Consider the following 21500-nt stretch of genomic DNA (forward strand, 5'->3'; position numbering starts at 1 on the left):
CCATAACATTAGCACTATCCACAATCCAACATAATGTGACTATGAGAGAGGAAACTTTGATCTCATTTTTCATATTTTGATACCCAGAGGTATAATTGTCTCAAATAGCATGTTTCTCTCCAATGTAATTATGTTTTATAGTTGATCAAAGTGAGGCAATGTTAGGAAATATCCCAAACCACAATCCTCCCTTCACTTTTAGCTAACCTCTAATTACACACAAAAAGACGCAACTTGAGAATGGTTTTAGAAATGACAGATCTCTTCAAGTCAAACATTGCCAGTAGAGGAAATGAGCAATTTCATTAGTGTGCATTTGGTAAAATGGCACAATTATTGAGAAAACTATAGCATTCATATGGCAATCATTTTATCTGAAGTCAAAAAGTCACTTCAGTATCGGAGGTAGTGACATAACATCTTATGGTTTGGCATCCATTAGCTTAATAACATCCTTCTTTTTCCAGAACGAAGCCACAGCGACTATTCACACCTCATTTGGATCTTTAATTTAAAAAACAGGCTGTTGAGTGATTACAAATTTGGAAAGATGGTGCAACAACCCCTTGAGATGTTTGTCATGAAAGGCGCAGTGCCACCACAACAGAGAATCGAGGGTACGGAAGTCACAATTTATCACTCTATATCGCAACAGACTTCAAAGGAGGTCTGGGTGCGCCAATTACGAGACAGAACAGCAAAGGGTTGAAGAGAGTAACTCGACTCAGACGGGAACATTTTCTGTGGAAGTGGTCTTCTGCTGAAAGACTCTGAGGGAGGGCTCAGGTTTTGTGTGATCCAGCCTTCAGCTGTTCTGACACATTGCGAAGTGGGCTGGATATGTCATGACAACCTCAATCATCCCACAAGTGTGTGAATAGAGCTGGATGTAACATGGTTCACAATCTAATGCAATATTGCGATGTACAGTTGCCCATAACTCTTTCCCAGCCAGTGTTTTTTGAAAAAAGTTGCCAGCCAGCACAAGCACTTTTGATAATTTTCACAAAAGTGTCATGGCCCCCAGAATATATTGTTGTATGAATATCTGAACATGCAATGTATATAAAAAAAGGAAAAAAAGAACAGACCCTATGATTTTACACAACAAATATCTGTTTAATTCTAGCTTCATGCATTTATTTTTATCAACACTTGAATGTGGGTAAGTTTAATAAAAAAGAAAATCGCGTTTTTGTCAAAGACTACGTCCGGATCGGATTTAGAATAATGATTAAAACAAAGATGGATAAGATTGGGTCCATCAACACCCCTAAAGCTTCACAATCCTATAGCTCGTCCTCGGTCGACATTTCATTCAGTAACATTGGGCAGTTTTTATTTATATGCTGTTTAATGTTGATGATTGTGTTGTTTTACATGCATATGCTATCGTTTGTCTCTGTTTCTTCTTCGCATGTGTTTTGATCAGGAGATTCTTTACTCTTTCAGAAGATGCGCCCTCTACCGTATAACAGTGAAAAAACACGGGAAGTCGGAAGATTCCCTCAATGGCGAGGAAAGAGTTAGTAGAGTGTGAATTAGTGCATTAATCTATAGATCTAAATGGATTCTAAAATGTCATACATTGTTAGCAATACAGATAGATAAAAGATGCACAGAGTTTGGGGACCAATTCTTATTAGCTAGCATATTGGCTGTTTATTAGTACTTATAAAGCTGCCTTATTCTGCATGACCATATTATAAATCCCTTAATCACACACAATACCTAAACTATAGGCCTACCTTATTGACTATTGATAAGCAGTAAACTAGGAGTTTATTGAGTTGTAGTTAATAGTGAATATGTGTTCCACAAACGTTTTTTTTTTTTTTTTTTTTTACTAAAACAGAAACAAAATTTACCTGATGTGATATTAGCTACATGTTTCAGTAAGTTGCACTGTTTTTTTTTTTCAGCATACCTTCTGATGTTCATTCATGTTTATTTTATGCCATAAATAGTTGTAAAAAGAAAGACATCACATGAACTGTCAGTTTAACATTTTCTACAATTCTAGTAGTTATCTAAAAAAAAAGAAAACTGACTATAGAAAAAGATCTGAATTAATATTGAGAATGCAAAAACTTAAAACTTATAAGAAACAAACACTAATGGGAGCAAATTGTAATAAGTCACTAATAATACAGTTATTACTGATGTATTACTGATAATATAATAATACAGAGTTTAATAATCTGGATCAGGGGTCTTCAAAGGTGCAAGTCCAACACAATCTCATGGCAATTTGCAACTATGTTATGTTTAGGCAAATTGGTGGTTGATACATATGAATTTGTACAATGTCACTTGTACATTTTCAAACAAATGTTAATGCCTCAGTGATGGTTGTGTTTACGGGTGGTGTTAAGGGTGGACCTTTAAAGGAGCTGTATGTAAGATTGTGGCCAAAATTGGTACTGCAATCACTTTCAAATTACTGTAGAGCTGTGTATCCCCTCCCCCTCCCCCTCCCCCCTGACTCGAGGTTGCCAGATAGGCTGCAGGATCCAGCAGGAACATAGGCTGCTACAAGGAGCTTTCAACTTGGGCAGAGCTGGCAACCCGGATGCCGAAACACTACTGACTTCGTGATTGGTAGATAGGTGGAGGGTGGGGCTTCAGGCCAAAACACAAGATGACAACATCAACATCAGTTGAGGGCTGCAACTTCAGTTTTTAAATGACAATATCGTGGCCATACTAACTGTTGTCAGTGATATAAGTATTTGATATGAACATGATTTCTTAATGTCTAGAGACACATCAGGGCCATTTTATGAATAATTGAAATACATTTCTTACATACAGCTCCTTTAAGCTCACTTTTTTTGTAAGGATTATACATTTTCGTACAATTCCCATCATACAAATTCATATGCATACAAAATGGTCACCTCGTAAAATTGTTACATTTTCCTGTGAGAACATGTTGTCAGGCTTCAGACCTTGGTGAAGAGATATGTAGCGGGTCCCCTTGTTACATAATGTATAAAACGGAATGTTCCAATTAATGTTGTTAGTGGCATAAAAAGTGTTTTAAAGTGTTTAGTGCCATTTTAATGTGTTAGCATATTTTGTTTTTGCAAAGCCATTAAAATAATCAGTATTAATGTATTGAATTTTATATTCACACTGGATTGCACTCCTTCTGTTTAGGTCTTGTTGTACGCTGGGGTAAGTCAATCCCCCAATATTCTGAAACACATCTGCCACACACTCCAAATAAAGCTGCCTTTAACCGCCTGAACAGACCACCATCACTATTCCGTGCTGGTTCTAGCAAACACTGAGCCATTTTCTTTGCTCAGCATCAAAAGGTTGTTCAGAATGCAGGCCAAACTTGGTGCGCAAGATCTGCTTTAGTTCTTAAAACCGAACAAAAGCTCTTTAGGTGGGCGTCTTGCCCCAGAGAGACTGCATTCAGTGCTCAGTGACTAAAGTAGGGCACTGATGAGACATCCAATGTTCTGGAAACACAAAATGTGTTTAACGCAAAGACAGCCAGAGAGAAAGCTTGTTGGTGCCAAAACTTGAGTGTTGAGCAGGCGTGAGGCAATTAACAGACCGACCGGAGGAGTCAGAGAGAGAGAGAGGACTTCGTTCTGAAACATTGCCCTAGGATGCTGCAGTGCTATAAAAAAGACACTCGGATACAAAGACTTTCCTCTGCTTTATGGGATGTGTGAATCTTGAAGCAATTCACATACTGTTTAAGTAACTTAGAGCAAACAGCAGTTCTGATTAATTACATGAACCATGAAGTGATAATACCAAACACTTATTAGGGGTCAATGATGTTTTAAACTCAGCAAACTGCCGAGCCCGATCTCATGAAAGTGCGTATCTATACCACGAATGTCATTTCTCGTGCCATTTATACGCTAAAAATGTTTTTTGCGTCTATATGATACAGTTTTCGCGTGCATATGATACGCACTTTATGGCGTGTAATATGCACGCACACCCCACCCCCCTCCCCCCTAAACCTACCCAAGGGGTTTTCAGTGCGTAGCATATGCACGCAAAAACCATTTTTGGCGTATAAATGGCACGAGAAATGATATTCGTGGTATAGATACGCACTTTCATGAGACTGTGTTGAAACTGCCACAAAAAAGGCAACCACATTTGATTGCTATAGAGCAAACTCATTTATTAATTGGCATAGATAACAGCTTTTGGAAGTATTCTATATTGGTAAAAAATTAACACCCAGTTTATACAATCACTGACTCGTCGTGAGGGTCTTTTGCAACATGTGACTTAAGCTCAGCACCGAGACATATTTATCACTTTTTATAATGTATAACTACTTGTCCTAAGTATTATATAATGTGAAACTATTGTTTTTGCACTGATGTCTGACTGCTTTGCTTCCATCAAGTTCCATAACCTAAAAGAGAAAATAGTCTAATATTTCATTTGTGAAGTATTTAATTCAAATGAATAGGCATTACTACATGGTTATGTGATATTTAAAGGTGGGATCAGTAGTTTTTGAAAAACACTTGTGAAAACTGTGTCGGACCGAGTACCAAAACACACTTGTAACCAATCAGCAGTAAGGGGCGTGTCTACTAATGATGGGGAGGAGAGAGCGCTCAGTGCACACAGAACAGACATTAGCCGAACGACTACAGAAAGAGATGGCAGATACAAACAAAAGAGGAAAATGTCTGCGGAACTTCAAATTAAAAAGAAGGCTCACGATCAGGCAAGAGGAAGAACTCGTGCCAATATCGGAGAAGCTTACCAGCGCGGGAGAGAACTCAAGGAGCGGAAAGGCCTAACATCGGACGCCGAGGTTGCTTTATTTCTTCTCGATAGGTGAGTACATTTGTTTAGCTTTGGTTCACAAAACTAATATATTCTGCTGGCCATTGCTTGAATACATCTACATTGAATACACTGTGTCATCTTTGCTTGTTTTTTCATTTGCGGTCTTATTGTCGTTCGCTTCAGCTATGAAAAAGACACATATAAGCCTGGAGCATCTAAACCTCTTCCACAGTCTGTTTCAAGCTTCGGCTCCCAAATTGTGTCTGAACAATATGATAATATACTCCTATATGTTTGTTTGTTTCCTTTGGTTCCTCTTTTAGCGATTGATATAACCCCCTAATCTTGTTGTTATAGTTGTAATATATTTGTAACTATGACTGTCGTGTTCGTGCTATCGAGTTGAACATGATAACTTTGTGTTTTTTTGGGATAGGTGTTGAGCGTCGTCTTCCATGTGGAAAGGGGCTGAACCATTGATGTGTTAAAACACACATTACTACCAAAACACATTCGACATGGATTACCATAGTAACACATGCTTTCCCTTATTGATGATGACATCATACCCTCGGCCAGCAGATACAGCAGATTCCGCCCTAGTCGTTGCCTGGGTTACAGTCGTGTACGTAAGTGTGGGGTGGAGCTATCAAATTAGGGGCGAGATCATTTTGGGGTATCAACATTGGCCAAAAGTGTTTTTCAAAAACATCTGTTATCAGTCAAACCTCTATTTAAAACAACCAATAGTGACACAAGAAGATACAATTGTGATATTTAGAAATTCTACGATGGAATTTAATATCATGCTAAATTCTGACTTCATTGTTACACAGTTATCAAATCATGTTTGCTTCAGTCTACTGTACTCTGGCCAAAAATTCAAATGAGACCCAAATAATATATTATTCAAACTCATTGTATGTTATCATGTGACAAAGCAAACCATTGACCATGACCAAAACCAATGACTATACATCACAGGTCTCACAAACTATTTAATAGGAAGTATATAACACATACATTATTTAAACAGCAGCCAGGCTGTGTCAGACAAAAGTTACTATATCTTGGAAATATTTTTAATATTAATGCATGCTCTTTTTTTTCTTGAGAGCCCTAGGGCTTTCATATACTTAAATTAATTTCCTCTACCTTCAACGAACACTGGGAATATGCATTATTCCCTATTCATTATTCCATTGTAGCACCTGCACTCACAATAAAGTTGAACAATTGGATGCCATGCTGAAGAGAAAAAAGAGAGATTGTGATATTGTAAGACTCCTGCTGTCACTCAGGGTGTCCATGGCCCATTACAGAGTCCCTCCTCTGATGCACCTGGTACTGCAGAGACAGCTGACACAAATCACAGCAACAGCTGACTGCAACAACCAGACCAGGATTACCAAAGTGGTGCATAAATGAGCTCAAAATTCACACCATCATGGTGAAACGTGCAGTTAGTGAATATAGGGTAATCGTGTATTAACGTGATGAATGCAGTGGGCTGGTGACGTATGACATAATTGAGATGCATAACATCGCAGCACCGTTACAAATGCATTGCTGCTTCAGCCACTGAGCTTTATGACGTCACCTCCCTCTGAACTCAAACATCACGCTTATAAACAGTGACGTATGACAACAGTTTTTAAGAAAAAAAAACTGTTAACTGGCTTGTTTTATGAATAGGCTCGCACGCACTGAAATGTAACGTCATATCCCAAATAAATGGTATATGAAAGCACTCATATATCTTAACCTGCCAACTCCATCTGGCAATAAAATCACGTCTGCGTATTCACACAGCCATCATCAACATCTCAAAAAATGAAATGTTCTGACCTATGGTACGATCTGTTCGGTCACGCATCGTTGGCGTGAACCGGGATTCGGATAAGCGGGTCATCATCACGAAAACACCGAGGCGCGCGCCCCTCTCTTCTTCACTTACCGGATTTAAAAAACGCCGCTATGTCGGCCGCCTCCTTAGATGTGTCCTCTCCCTCCCCTGAACTCATCCTCGGATCAATGATTCTCCCTCAACAAAACTCCGCAAACAAACGGATCAGAGTCGGGTTTCCAAGTGACTGGTCGGGAATAAATCCTCTTCATTGGAAAGCAAAGAGTGGCGTGCGTGGATTCGTTCCTGTGCTCGCTGAGCACGGACCCTCCATCTTGGCTTTAGCTCGCTGGAGAGGTGTCGGTACCGATCGGCGGCGCTCCTGAGTTTCAGCTGGGAGAGAGGAGGATGAAGGGAGGGAGAGGGGAGGTCTTCTTCAGGAAAGGGGTCTCCTGGAATCCCCTACTTCTCTACACCCCCCCCCCACAGGCCACCCCAGCTATATCACCAGCTGTAGCCGAAATTTACAAAAATGCCAAGTCATTTTTAGGATGCTGGTTATATACATTCCATTAAAAAAAAAAAACCCCACTTATCTCTCTTTATACAAAAAGGTTTAATTTAATAATAAAAAAATCAAGTAAAATGCTTTTCTTGGAGCTGAAATATAGGCTGCATGTGATTGAATAAAGTTGGTCAAATTTGTCAAAATAAAGTTTTCAAATTTAGGCTATATGGTATGTTTTTACAAATAGCTTTTTTTTTAGTCATTTTCCTATCATTATTTTCATTAAAAAGGTCAAAATGTATTTTTAAACTTGTGTGCTTGACTAGTCTTGAGGTTCCCATGGAGCCCCCTGTATGTTTTCTTGTCATATCATAACAAAATGTCTGTATGATGATTACACCAACACCACACTGATCAAGTACACTGAGAAAAAACAATACGTAGAATTTACTCAATGTTTATAAGGCAAGTTTTTGCACTGATATTTTTTACAGTGTAGGCCATACCCTATAATACAATTTTACTGATACTGCACATATACATCACGGAGACACGTAGCCTACATCTAGCTGTACGTGTTACATCTGGAAGACGTATTTTTTTAGTGTTTGCTCATCTGCAATACGTCTATGGGACATTTCCTGTCAGATGTCAAATAGACGTTTTGAAAATGTCTTTAAGATGTTTATGATTTGGAATAGGCCTAAACTGACATCCCTTTCAGATGTTAGTAAACAGCAGATGCTCTCAGCTTTCCAGATGAAGTGATCTTTAACATCTCGCAGACATACGTGTGCTATCTCACTGCAATTTACTGAATTGCAAGTTTTGAGACAAAGCATACGCACAAAATTGTGCCTATATATTCTCTGATAGGCTATGTTTTTCTAAACTAAGTTCTAGTGTTAAAATAATAGATTACAATTTTCTGTAGGCTATGTGCCATTTTTAAGCATTGCATATTAACATCATCTGTTTCTGGAACCCACGAGGCGTGTCTTTAATTGATGTGTGATTCACAAGGAATAAAACTAACTTATTAAACAATTTATGTTGCGCAACGAAATATAAAACAGCACTGCAACACGGTTTCAGCATTCACCCATTCTGTTCACTAATGTGCATGGAAAGGTGTGTGAACTGAAACAAGTGCGCCCTCTAGTGAAACAGTTGAGGAATTACATTGGTACAAGCGCCCTCGTGTGTTATGAAAAACTGCAGAATTACACGAACTCGAGACAGACGTTCACAACAGCGACCGCACAACTTTCAGATGGATGTCACCGGATTTGTTAATATTTTTTTATATTTTTTTTTTAACGCAAAATCTGATGATGAAAATGTCTCTAGAAATGTGCTGCATTTCGATAATTTGTCCCCCACATTCCTGTAGCCAGTTGCACAAACTGCGTCTTACAGTCATTTTTTTTCCCTTCAAGACTGGTCATAACTTTTTTTAAGTCAGTTACATAAAATTGTACACTGGTCTAATTTGAATCTGAAAAGTAAGACTGAGTAGCCCTAGCTATTGCTAGTTTGCTCAGACAAGTTGTAAGACGCAATCTTAACTTTGTGGCTATTATGCAACTGGCCCTGAGCATAATAACATTGCGAAAATATATCGTGGGCTTTTAACATTAGAAACCGTTAATAAAGTTTAAAGCCGCATAAATAGAAAAAAAGCGATGAAAGTGAAGTAGCCAAAGACATTTGTTCTCTGGACTCACTGGGCCAGGGCACTTTCATTTTTTACCCCTAAAAATGTTACCCCTGACGTCGGCATCTCTATGGCAACTGCCAACAACAATTTATAGTGGAGAAAGTAAAGTGCTTTCTGGACGGCTCGTGCACAGCATGGTCAACACTAAAATCCTTCTGAACGCCGAGAAGACTGCGTGGAAAAACAAAGTTCAGCTTTAGGATGAGATTTACAAACCTATAAAACCCTTAAAAGGTCAGTAGATCATGGCTTTGAGTTACCGGACAGTGAAGTCAACCATCAGATCCAGAGGAACTCAATATCAGCCCTCTGCTCCAGTGGACAGCATGAAGGAGATGCAGGTCTGCTTGATTTCAGTTAACATCTCTGCCACTTTCCGCAGAACACTGCGCAAAGGTTATTAGGCTATTGTATGTGTGTGTGTGTGTGTGTGTGTGTGTGTGTGTGTGTGTGTGTGTGTGTGTGTGTGTGTGTGTGTGTGTGTGTGTGTGTGTGTGTGTGTGTGTGTAGGCTATTACATGTGTGTTTGTAAGTCATCTCAATAATAAAACATGCTCAGAAAGAATTAGCGTAGGCCTATGGGTTCTTTCTTGTCTTTAAGCTCCGATCATGGCAGTCTATCTTTTTATTGTTTTTTTTTTATTGTTTTTTTTTTTTAAAGGCTAATTTAAACAATATGCACACTTGTTATGGCTCTTAAATTTAGCCTATGTTCATACGTCTGGATTTAACCTATGCTTATGCGGTAAAAATGCTGATTAATAAAGTTTGAATGAGAAGGGAAAATACAAACAAAAAACTGCGCATTTTAAAGAACCTTTCAGATTCCAAACTACATTTTTTTGTATTGCAAATGTTTTACAAATCACTAGATGGCAGCAAAACTCCGCAGCAACATTTAGAATTGAATAGAATCTTTATTGCAATTTTTAGTCCGGTGGAAAATAACCTATAGGTAAATCTTCAGACAGTGAAACACATAATTATGTAGGCCTATATGCAACGTGCAAGTACTTTGTGTAATGTAGGCCTATATGCAATGTAATGTTCGCTCAGTATAGGCTATATTGAGCAATGATCAATACATTACAATTTAAGATAGGTGTAAGGTGTAGCCTACATTTCTTGGTGCAGAAAAAAATGTCAGTTCATATTTGTATTCTCATTTATGTCAAATCAACATGTTCAGGTATTTATTTCTCAGACATAGGCTATCTACTGAAATTGCTGGAGGGGGGCATTTGACAAAATACAGAGCTGCTAAATCAATGTGGACAGCACATACTGTAGCTAAGATAATCTGGTTTTGGAAGAATTCATATCCATACACTAGTATATGGCCAAAATGTACAGTATGTGGATACACACTACTGCAGCAAAGCTGGAAGCCTGGAATTATGTTTTATGATGTAACATTAAGATATGTTCTCACTGGAATTAGGCTACCGGAAGAGCCAACACACTCTCATTGCAAATAGTTTGTGCCATTGGGTTATTATTTAAAATACAAATGAATATACTATGTTAATGACCTAACACCTTCTCCATGAAACTAGAGTGGAGTGAACCCAATGTTTACTGTGCGTGTTTATTTAATCTTTACCCAGTGTTTACTGTAGCCTGAGTGACAGAAAGAATGAGAAGCAGACAGTTAGTGATCAAAATGACATAGCAAGCTCACTCAATCATCTTTGATCTTTTCTAATGCGATTAGGAACACCAATATAACATTCCATGGTGGCCTGAAAGTGATTTCTTCTAGCATCTAATGGTATAGAAAATCAAGAACAGCTCAGTCAGCAATTTGTATTTAAGATTCCAATAAATGAATGCTCAAGCATCAGCCCAAATGCATGATGGGATTGCTGGTATAGAGGCTTTGGATTTAGAGAGCGAGTTCTCCTCAATGACAAATCACCTTTGATTTCTTACAGTTGTGCAGTTAGAGGTACCTTAGAAAGATCAATTTTGATGTAAATGTTCTGCACCTCTGCTCTTGTTTGTGCTTATGGGAAGCATTATTGGGTTTAGCACTTGTTTCTAATGCCGTTAATGAGACCTAGGGCCTGACTCAGTACTTATGGATAATAAGTGGACTGAACCCATGCCTGTGTGCGAGTGAAAGTGTGTGTATGGGTTCATATGTATGTTCTCCACTTGGAGAGCCAGTTTGCAGATCCTCTGCATAATTCAGCAGGAGGCTCTTCTTACACAAGCCCCTAGTAATAGGAAGATCCTGTTAAAAAAAATCAGTCATAGCCACTGTGAAATATTGATGACCTAACTGCTTTTAAATGCAAACCTTCGCAACCATTTTCCGGGTATCAAACGTTCAGGCTCCCCATGTGGGCACACGGTCTTCTGTGATCATGAATGGATGAGTTGGTCGTTGTATGTGGAACGGCAAGCACTGGGTTCAGAAAGCATTACACCAACTTAGTGTTCACAGAAATCTTTTGAACCCTTGCTGAGAAAGCATTTTTAACTGTCTCCTAATTGATGCACATGTAACATAATCAACAATCAACATGTGATGATTGTGAAGAAGAACATAGATTTGAAACTTGTTACAGTAGTTGTATACTGTCACGGGTGCGTTGCGGAGAATGGAGCGAGGACTCAAATGCAGAGGTGAAAGCCTTTAATTAAGTAAAACATAAATCAAACAAAGGAAATCCAGGTTGATAAACTAATTGCTAAATCCAGAAACACGACATGGCAGGAACAGAACAACACACAACTCAAAATCCCAAGTAACATAAACAACGAACGAGCACAGGACAACAAACACAGGAAGACTAAATAGGGAGGCAAACAAAGGAGGGTAACGAGGCTGACAGGTGGAACAAATAAACCAATAACCAGATAACAAGGGGGAGGGATCAAACAATGACAAGAGCACATGGCTCAAAATAACAAAACACCCATGTGCATCACAAGACAGGACAGACATGTGACATTACCCCCTCCCTACGGAGCGGCTACCAGACGCTCCATCAGACCAGGGCGGGACAGGAAGGAAACACCAGGGCGGGACGGGAGGGACAGACCAAGGTGGGACAGGAGGGACAGACCAGGGGGGAATGGGAGGCCAGGGTGAAGCGGACAGTCCATTGGGCGGCCAGGGCGAAGCTGAAGACCCCTCGGGCGGCCAGGGCGGCGAAGACCCCTCGGGCGGCCAGGGCGGCGAAGACCCCTCGGGCGGCCAGGGCGGCGAAGACCCCTCGGGCGGCCAGGGCGGCGAAGACCCCTCGGGCGGCCAGGGCGGCGAAGACCCCTCGGGCGGCCAGGGCGGCGAAGACCCCTCGGGCGGCCAGGGCGGCGAAGACCCCTCGGGCGGCCAGGGCGGCGAAGACCCCTCGGGCGGCCAGGGCGGCGAAGACCCCTCGGGCGGCCAGGGCGGCGAAGACCCCTCGGGCGGCCAGGGTGGTGACCTATAGCCCCCCCGCAACCAAATCTTGGGGAGAGAGACAGGTTCAGGGACAGGCTCTGGCTGGGCAGATATGACGTGGGCAATCTCTGGCACGGCGTGGCTGGCGTGGACAATTACTAGCACGGCGTGGCTGACATGGACAGTCTCTGGCACGGCGTGACTGACGTGAAACGCCGGCTCGGCGTGACTGACACGAACAGTCTCTGGCTCGACAGACGTAAGGATCTTGGGCGGCGCTGGCAGGGCAAGACGTCTGGGTGGCGCCAGCAGGGCGAGACGTCTGGGTGGCGCCAGCAGGGCGAGACGCTTGGGTGGCGCCAGCAGGGCGAGACGCTTGGGTGGCGCCAGCAGGGCGAGACGCTTGGGTGGCGCCAGCAGGGCGAGACGCTTGGGTGGCGCCAGCAGGGCGAGACGCTTGGGTGGCGCCAGCAGGGCGAGACGCTTGGGTGGCGCCGGGAGAGCAAGGCGTTTGGGTGACTCGGTTGCAGTTCCCACTGGATGCTTCGAGGTCCCGGCTGAAGGCTTCGGAACAACCTCCGGATCTCGTGGTTGACTGGAAGCGTTCCTCCTTCTCCGTTTACGTGAGCGAACGGTCTTTATAGGTTACTCGGCCACCAATGGTGGCGCTGCAGGGTTAGGGAACCCCTCTGGGACAACCGGATCTGAGACCACTGAAGTCACCTCCTTAGGGACCCCCGGACTTGGGACCACCGAAGTCAAGTCCCCCTGAACAACCAGGCTTGAGACCACCGAGCTTGTGACCACCGAACTTGGGACCGCCGAAGTCGCATCCTTCGGGACCCCCGGACTTGGGACCACCGGCGCCGGATCCTCCTGGACCACCGGGCTTGAGACCACCGAAGTCAGATCCCCTCGGCCCACCAAGGATGGATTCTCCCAGGCCACTGAATCAGGAGGAACTTCATGACGTTCAAGGAGTATTATAAATTCCCCAAACGTCAAACTCTGCAAACTTCTCATAATACCAAAAGGTATGGGGTCATCAAGTGCATAATTAAGTAGATCCTTCAGAGCCCCCTCACTAAGCTTCAGTCCCACTGCCACTGCAGAGAACTTCCGGGCAAAGTCCCTCACCTTAGTCCCCTGTTGCCGAAGAGAGGTCAATTCCCTGAATTTCATAATCCGTTCGTATTGCGGACATGATGAAGGAAAGACTGGTGGTTCCTTTGAATTCTTCCTCCGCTGAGTCCTCATGATGGCTCGTTCGTTCTGTCACGGGTGCGTTGCGGAGAATGGAGCGAGGACTCAAATGCAGAGGTGAAAGCCTTTAATTAAGTAAAACATAAATCAAACAAAGGAAATCCAGGTTGATAAACTAATTGCTAAATCCAGAAACACGACATGGCAGGAACAGAACAACACACAACTCAAAATCCCAAGTAACATAAACAACGAACGAGCACAGGACAACAAACACAGGAAGACTAAATAGGGAGGCAAACAAAGGAGGGTAACGAGGCTGACAGGTGGAACAAATAAACCAATAACCAGATAACAAGGGGGAGGGATCAAACAATGACAAGAGCACATGGCTCAAAATAACAAAACACCCATGTGCATCACAAGACAGGACAGACATGTGACATATACATAGGTGTAGACAGTGTTAACAAACAATATAAGTATATATACTAATATAAGTAAACTGTCCTTTAAGAGTCTTTGTTAAGAGTCTAGAGGATGACAGACCTGAAGTGTCAGCATTAAGCCAACCTTTTTATATTAACAATCGTGTCAGCTACTGTTGTAACCTCCGTTCCCTGATGGCCTTGCCCACACTAATACGTTTTAGTTTTTGCACATTTTTCTCTCCGTTTTGGCCTTCCGTCCACACTTTTATTAACAAAAACAGAGCTTAATGAAAACGCTCTGCAAAGTGGATAGATTTCAAAACACTCTTTAGCATTGTAAACTGTAAAAATAAACATACTTGAAAATGATGACGCATGTTTAGTCTTGTGCTGTATATTGCACCGAATAGATATTCATGTTTTACCAGTATTGCCTGTTATGTGCTATTCACTTTCACACAGTTGCTAAAACGTTTACATTGCACACTCTTCATACAACAGTCCTGCAAAGATGACAGAAAATGTACTCGCATTTGCTGTCCTGCGGCATATATAATATAATATAATATAATATAATATAATATAATATAATATAATATAATATAATATAATATAATATATTGATCCCGCTAGAAAATTTGTGTGATAACTTTATTATGTCTTGTTCTATCTGTATCATCTCAGTGAGCTTTTATGAGGGTCTCATGCGCAGTAGGCCTAAGGTGAATTTAGTATAATGGCGTATGTATGACACGCCAATTCGTATTTCCATTTTTGGCGTGCTATCAACACGCATAATCGCTTTTCAGCGTGTTTATCAACGCCGTTGACTTAACGTTACATGACTGTATATATATAAATATATGAGCTACCCCAACCCCGTCCCTAAACCTACCCGTCACTGGGGTTAATACTATTTATGAGTCTTCCCCTACCATCCTAGGAAAAAAAATATTGCTCCACAGATGTAGATCTACATTTTGCTTCGTTTCGCTCGGACATTTAACGGCGTACACATACACGCGGAATCACTCGGACGTTTAACGGCGTAGACATACACGCAAAAGATGACGGTTCGTTTCGGCGTGGACATACACGCAGATAGCTCAAAATGCGTATAGATAACACGCCGACTTGAAAGTGGCGTATATGTTTATGCAAAGTCATGATGTCATGTTGCATTTTCCGATGTTTCAGTGTGGACGAGAAACTTTTGAAAAACACTTGAAAACACTATTGTGGACGGAGAGCGTATTGAAACGACGTTTTCAAATGTATGCGTATTAATGTAGACGTAGCAGTGGTGTCGATTGACTGACACTGGGGGGCGTTTTTGGGTCTTCCAAGTGCGACTCCCAGTGTCAGTCAATCAACAACATTATGTCGAAGTGACTGAAGGAAAGACCCAAGCCATATCTAGAGACCATATCTAGAGACCATATCTAGAGACTCTTTTTTGGAGCCTGTCTCTAGCGGCCAGTCGATGAATTGCAGTTCAAGTCACTTACGTGTTGGATTCAAGAGAGAAACCGGAAGGTTGGCGCTTGTCTACACCGGACACGACAGTTGTCAAACCGCTCCGCAACTGCTTGAGGCTGTCTACACTGGACGCAGAGACGAACACCGGATCAATGGAAGACGGCCAAGACAGTGCTGCTGTACAAGAAGGGTGACCGCAAACAGCTGAACAATTGTTGGCCCATCTGGCTTCTGCCAACCAGGTACAAGGTCTTCACCAAGGTGCTGCACAACCGACTAGCCAGGCAGTTGGACGAACAACAGCCACCCGAACAGGCCGGCTTCCAGTCTGGCAACAGTACGATGGACCATATCCACGTGCTGAACAAACTGCTCGAATGCTGCCGGGAGTACAAGATGCCCTTGGTGCTGGCCTTCATAGACTACGAGAAGGCCTTTGACAGCGTGGAGACGCCGTACTGCTCTCCCTCCAACAACAGGGCGTTGCCGACGATTACGTGGCCCTTTTGCAGGAGCTGAACAGCGGATGCGCCACCAACATCACCCTGTTCGACCGGCCACTGTACATCCCCGTCACCAGAGGCGTCAAGCAGGGCGACCCCATCTTGCCCAAGCTGTTCACGCCGTGTCTGGAGCACATCTTTCGACAGCTCGACTGGGGCAACAAGGGTATCAGCGTTAACGGCCAGTGGCTCAGCCATCTGCGCTTCGCCGACGACATCGCACTAATTGGCTAGTCAGTGACCGACGTGCAGCTGCGACTTGACCAGCTCGACCAGGCCAGCGCAATGGTCGGCCTGAAGATGAACCAGGCCAAGACAAAGTGGATGCGCAACCCCCAGGCCAACAACAACAACATCCACATCGGGCAGAAGGAGATCGAGCATGTCGACAGCTACGTCTACCTCGGCCAGGAGCTGACTGATGGGCACGAGAACAACCGCGAGCTGTGACGCCAACGGAGGGCCGCCTGGGTCAGCTATGCATCCATAGTAGAGGTGGTCACCAACACGGCCAACGCCCCCCTGCGCGCCCACCTGTTCAACAGCACCGTCCTACCAGCCATGCTCTACATGGCCGAAACCTGGTCACTGACCGCGGCCGACAGGCAGAAGCTGGCAGTGACTGAACACGCCCTTGAGCGGCAGGTGGTCGGTGTCAAGAGGACGGACCACATCAGCAACGAGCTACTGAGGAAGACGAGCAAGGTCAAGGACGCCGTCAACCAGGCCGAACAGGCCAAGAAGCGCTGGGCCGGACACGTGGCCAGGAGGTCGGACGGGCGATGGACGCGGGCCATGACCGAATGGCTGCCACTCGACATCAAAAGACCACTCAGCCGCCCGGCAACTCGATGGCGAGACTCGCTCAGACAAGACATCGACAGAGACTGGATGGGTCTGGCCAGGGACTGAAAAGCCTGGCGAAGATGTTGTGGCCTGCGTCGAAAGACCGAAATACAGGCCGATTGAAGATTGAAGATTGTTGGTACATGCACTGCAGAAAATACTTTTTTTGCATAGTAGTTTTGTCTTGTTTCCAGTCCAAATATCTTAAAAACAAGAAAAAATAATCTGAATTCAAATGGAAAATAAGAAAAAATTATCTTAATTTATCTTAATAACAAACAAGAATACAGACCCTCGCCCCAATCTTGCAATGTTCAAGAAAGTGTAACCAAATTTCAGCATCAAGATCTTGGTCTTCAGATGATCATAGGAATACCAAGATCTGATCATCTTTCTTGCCAAATAATTGAACCAGATCTGTATATTTTAAGTTCTGTGAGGGGACATACTCACACAGAAAAACAGATGGACACATGGGTGTAATGATTCATGGGTCTATTAAAACATTAGATCTCTTAGAAATATAATGTGCTTCACTAATACAACTATACAAAGTGAGTACAAAACATTATAATGCTAGCCTGACTTCGTCATACTCATATTCTATTCAGAATGTGAGTCTGATTCTGCTCCATAGGGCTTTGATTATGTGGCGTGTCTAAATCGAACCAGGAAAAAAAAAAACTCTGCACTCAATTGGATAGACCTACAGCCAATCAGGGCAACGCAGTAGACGTATGTTGAGCGACTCATATCAACAGAACTGAACTGCACTGCACGCACTCACGAAAAAGTATTTAAAAGAAAAATGAGTGTTAACGACCTTTGCCGGTGTTGCAAAAGAAATTAAAGGATTCGCAGAGTACTTGCAAACTCGAAAAACATTTTTGAACGAAATAGAAAATGTGAATGTATATACGAACAAGTTCTCCGTTTAGGATTAGATCTCGACAGTAAAGCCAAAAAATCGAACGTTACCCGCATTTGTCTGACCTGTCTCAATTTTATAACAGGGTTGGAGCGCAACTTGACTGATTTTAATAAATGGAGAGACGACGAAAGACACCAGGCTGAAGAAGCGTGTACATTTGAGTCTTCAGAGAAAAGAGACCGGGAGTGATGATTTTTAATGATGATTTAAATACAAAATGATGAGTAATTCTTGTACTTGTACTTTGTCTTGTTTATTTGTTCTGTCGATGGCTTTGACATGAGTTGCATTGCCCTGATGCCCATTTCGGTTGCTTCTTTTACTTGGTCTTCCACGAGTGCGACCCAAGGAGAAACCACAATGACAACAGGCTTTTCATTGCGTCCCATATTCTTAGCGACCATCGGAGCCAGCTGATAAATTAAACTTTTGCCGAATCCTGTAGGAAGGACGGCAAACGCATCTTGACGATCGACAAAATGCCTTTATTGCAGTTCTCTTTTCGTCTTTTAAAATTAATGCCCTGTCGATTTCTTTTATGACAGACGCGATAGCGGAATCTATACAATTCAATTCTCCAGCTGCAGTCATCTTTGAGGGAAACCAGTTCAAACCAAGCGCTCTTTGATGACGTGAGGATTACGTAACTGCAGATCATCTGTCCATCATCGTATAAAGCCCGCCCTGGCAATTTGATTGGCCCGAACATTTTTTGACTGATCATAATTACTCCTCAATGGATCGAGTCCAGACCGAACTTCCCGACCAAAAAATGTTGTGGGCGGGGTTCGGGCTGGCATCCAGGCTATCATAATGCTATTTAAAAAAGTAAAACTTTACAATATTATCTAAACAAATATGTGCAGTGTATGCTGAAGAATGTGTCCTGTCATCCCTGTTACTCTGGTCAGTTCTGTTACTATGACGTCAATCCAGTTACTGTCATTTATTTAATAAAATACATGCAAATTATATTTGTAATGGCCTTCAATGTTTTTCCATTGTAATCTTATCTATATTGTATATTTGACAAAGCCCTTCTTTTAATATCTCTCTTGCAAAAATATATATTTTTCTGAAATGTTTATTGACGTGATCACCCTCCAAAATTTGTATGTTCTTGGTCATCTGAATGACAAATATAAAATTTAAAAAAAAATTAAAAAAATGAAACAATCCCAGTAAAAAGAGGGTCTAAAACACTGCTCATATATGTGAAACCTGGACTGACCCATACATGTAATGTCATACACTGATCTGTCTGCACAGCGCCACTTCAAGTCGAACACACTTAAAATCTGCAGTGGTACAGCGGCCACATAGTACAAGTCGTAGCTCTCAGAAAATTATGAGTTGCAATTACAAGTTCTGCAAGCATGTGAAGGATTTTTACTGTTCAGAATCGTTACGGTAATTACGAAATGCGTGACCGTGTAAGAAAAACATTTGGCATGCTCTGTTGTTCTTTTTGCCACAACACGACGTAACCCGTCACATGACGATTGATGAAAAAACTGATCCAACAAAAAAAAGAATAATAATTGAACATCAACTTCAGTTGGATATGGCAACAACAAAAAAATCTGCCTGTGAAACATTTTCAATAGAAAATATAAGAATGCTTCTTTTTTTTTTTCATTGATATGAAGCAATGCTTGGAAATTGATATTAACCTGAAGTTAATGTTTTTAAAACTGTCATTTATATATAAATCTTACTTATTTCCTGTAGCTTTTACATAATAGAGTCCTAACCTACAGTAGTTTCTATCTGATTATAATACAGTGTATTCACATTCATGAGCCCATGGGTCAGTTCAGCAAGATGTGAATGGTCATGCGTTACTGGGGCATTCCCTTATGCAGATGCCCCTTCACAATACAAATGAATAGCTTGCATTGTCATTGTCTCACTGATAAATAAAGTGTTGGATAGTGTGGAGGTGTAAATATTGCCTCTCATCCTTTCGAGGGCTGAAGTTCTGTCTGTAACTGTAGACTACACAACAATGGTCTATTTAGCCTCATAGTTGACATCTGAGAAGACCTCCATTGTTAACCAAACAGAGGACGGGTGATCACCCAATACCAAAGGACTAGATAAAGAGAAAATGAAGGGTAAAACCATATTTTAGTCCTTTAACATACCACACGGCTCTCATGCAGCGTTAAACTGGAAATCATTTCAGCACTTGTATGCAGTCAGGGTAACAATGATGCCTCATACACCCGACTTGCAAAACAAGGTAAGATGAACCTTTGCTTCTCAGATTTGCGGTGACTTTCAAATATCACAATATAACAGCCTCTACTGTACAGTTAAAAGAAGTGTAACTTTGAATAATTTTCTTTTTCTAGTTAATGACATTTTTAAATCGATGATAACAAACCAAGCAGAAACAAATGACATTGAAAGCTTTAACCTTCTCAAAAGAGCTGGGAATTCCTTATTTGGAAAGGTCATCATGGGTTTCTTGTCTTTCATAATGGAAAATGAATCTTTATTCATCTGATAGGTTTTAGTTAGATGCTGTGGCAAACTTTTTTTTTTTAAGTATTGAATGAAAAAGTGAATTTCATATTTAGTGAGTTTTATTTTTTTGCTGTTTAAAAAGCCGCAATAAAATTCAATTGAAAATCACCTGCAAAGCAATAGATGTATAGAGGATCCTCTAGTGCAGTTAGGGTTTTTAGGTATAGTTTGAGTAATTGTTTTAACTTTTATTCCATTGTGGCACTTCATGATCCCAAAATCTTTACATTCAAAATTCACAAGATCTCAGGACATGAGTAGCATGTTTTGCCATGAACTATCACTCATTTGCAGATTGATTCTCTTTGCTCATCTGGAAAATCTTCCTCTGCTAATATCTTTTTATTTGTCTTGTGTGTTGCGTTGCTAGGTGACGGCTGGCGTTCAGGCCTTATCATTTATTTACAGTTGTTTTGGCAGTCATGGTTGAGGAAGCACTGGTCTTTCATTCCCACGCTAGCTGACCGTTCCCATTAGCTCCACAGGTCAATTGCTGTATGCATCTTCTTGCCCAGGCTTGTTGGCCCCTGTTTGCTGGACTATAAATCTTCATCCTTTTCATCTACTGTCATCCAGATGGCTTCACTAGACCTTCAGAGTCTGTTACCTGTATCCAACATTTAAGACTTAGTTAAATATGTTTTCTTTGGCAGTGGTAAGTCAAAGGTGATTGGTTAAGTATGAAATAAGTCATTTATCTCACAGTTTTGTCCAAAGCAACAGCACACTTTAGAGAAATAGATCTCTTGTAGCAACAAGAGGTTAAAGGGGCTACATGTAAGAAATGTCTTGCATTGATCACTTTTTGTTGCCAATGTGAATAGCTTGTAACAAAACGTAAAAAACTTGACCTTCCCCGACATCCTATAGATTGCCTATAAAAGCCTGTAAACTGACTTTTATTGTCTATAGGACTCGGAGTCAGGAAGTTTTTGCCAGGAAAATCAAAAGCATGTGACATTTACGTGAGCTCCCGAGAGCCTCACTTCTGGTCAACGACACATGAAATGAATGCTTATAATAATGATTTGTTACATTTGTATAGCGCTTTTCTCAGCACTCAAAGCGCTCAAAGCATTTTTGTTTTGTGTATATTTTTTTTTATACAATGTTCAGGATAATGCCGAAAGAGCAGTTCTGTACTGTAAGGTTAATGTGTCATGCAAAGAAAAGGGAATAATTCTTACTATACTCTCACATGGCCAGATCTACATCATCTGTAGTCTCAAATATACTTTATAATCATACATTACATTGTAATTTGTATTACCTCATCTGTTGACACAATGCCATTGAATTGCAGAGCTGGTGCAAACACATCCACA

At 41.6% G+C, this 21500-nt stretch overlaps 2 protein-coding genes across 6 annotated transcripts in view; one reads left to right on the forward strand and one right to left on the reverse strand.

Moving 5' to 3' along the window:
* triob (trio Rho guanine nucleotide exchange factor b) overlaps positions 1-7027 on the reverse strand; it is a 182207-nt gene extending 175180 nt beyond the window's left edge. For 3 of the 5 annotated variants that reach the window (XM_056257617.1, XM_056257639.1, XM_056257606.1), the window contains exon 1: positions 6743-7024. In XM_056257617.1, the coding sequence (XP_056113592.1) occupies positions 6743-6809 (67 nt within the window). In that variant the 5' untranslated portion in view covers positions 6810-7024. Of the gene's footprint in view, positions 1-6742 lie in introns of all 5 variants that reach the window. The other 2 variants (XR_008807619.1, XM_056257631.1) reach the window with 1 other exon arrangement.
* A 1919-nt stretch (positions 7028-8946) lies between these two features.
* The window catches only part of dnah5 (dynein, axonemal, heavy chain 5), a 171460-nt gene continuing 158906 nt past the window's right edge, over positions 8947-21500 (forward strand). Inside the window, exon 1 of the mRNA XM_056257650.1 lies at positions 8947-9200. Within this exon, the coding sequence (XP_056113625.1) occupies positions 9105-9200 (96 nt within the window). The 5' untranslated portion in view covers positions 8947-9104. The remainder of the gene's footprint in view (positions 9201-21500) is intronic.

This window comes from Rhinichthys klamathensis, unplaced genomic scaffold, assembly GCF_029890125.1.
Source record: "Rhinichthys klamathensis goyatoka isolate OS25496 unplaced genomic scaffold, OSU_Roscu_1.1 h1tg000006l_1, whole genome shotgun sequence".
Taxonomy (NCBI): Eukaryota; Metazoa; Chordata; class Actinopteri; order Cypriniformes; family Leuciscidae; genus Rhinichthys; species Rhinichthys klamathensis.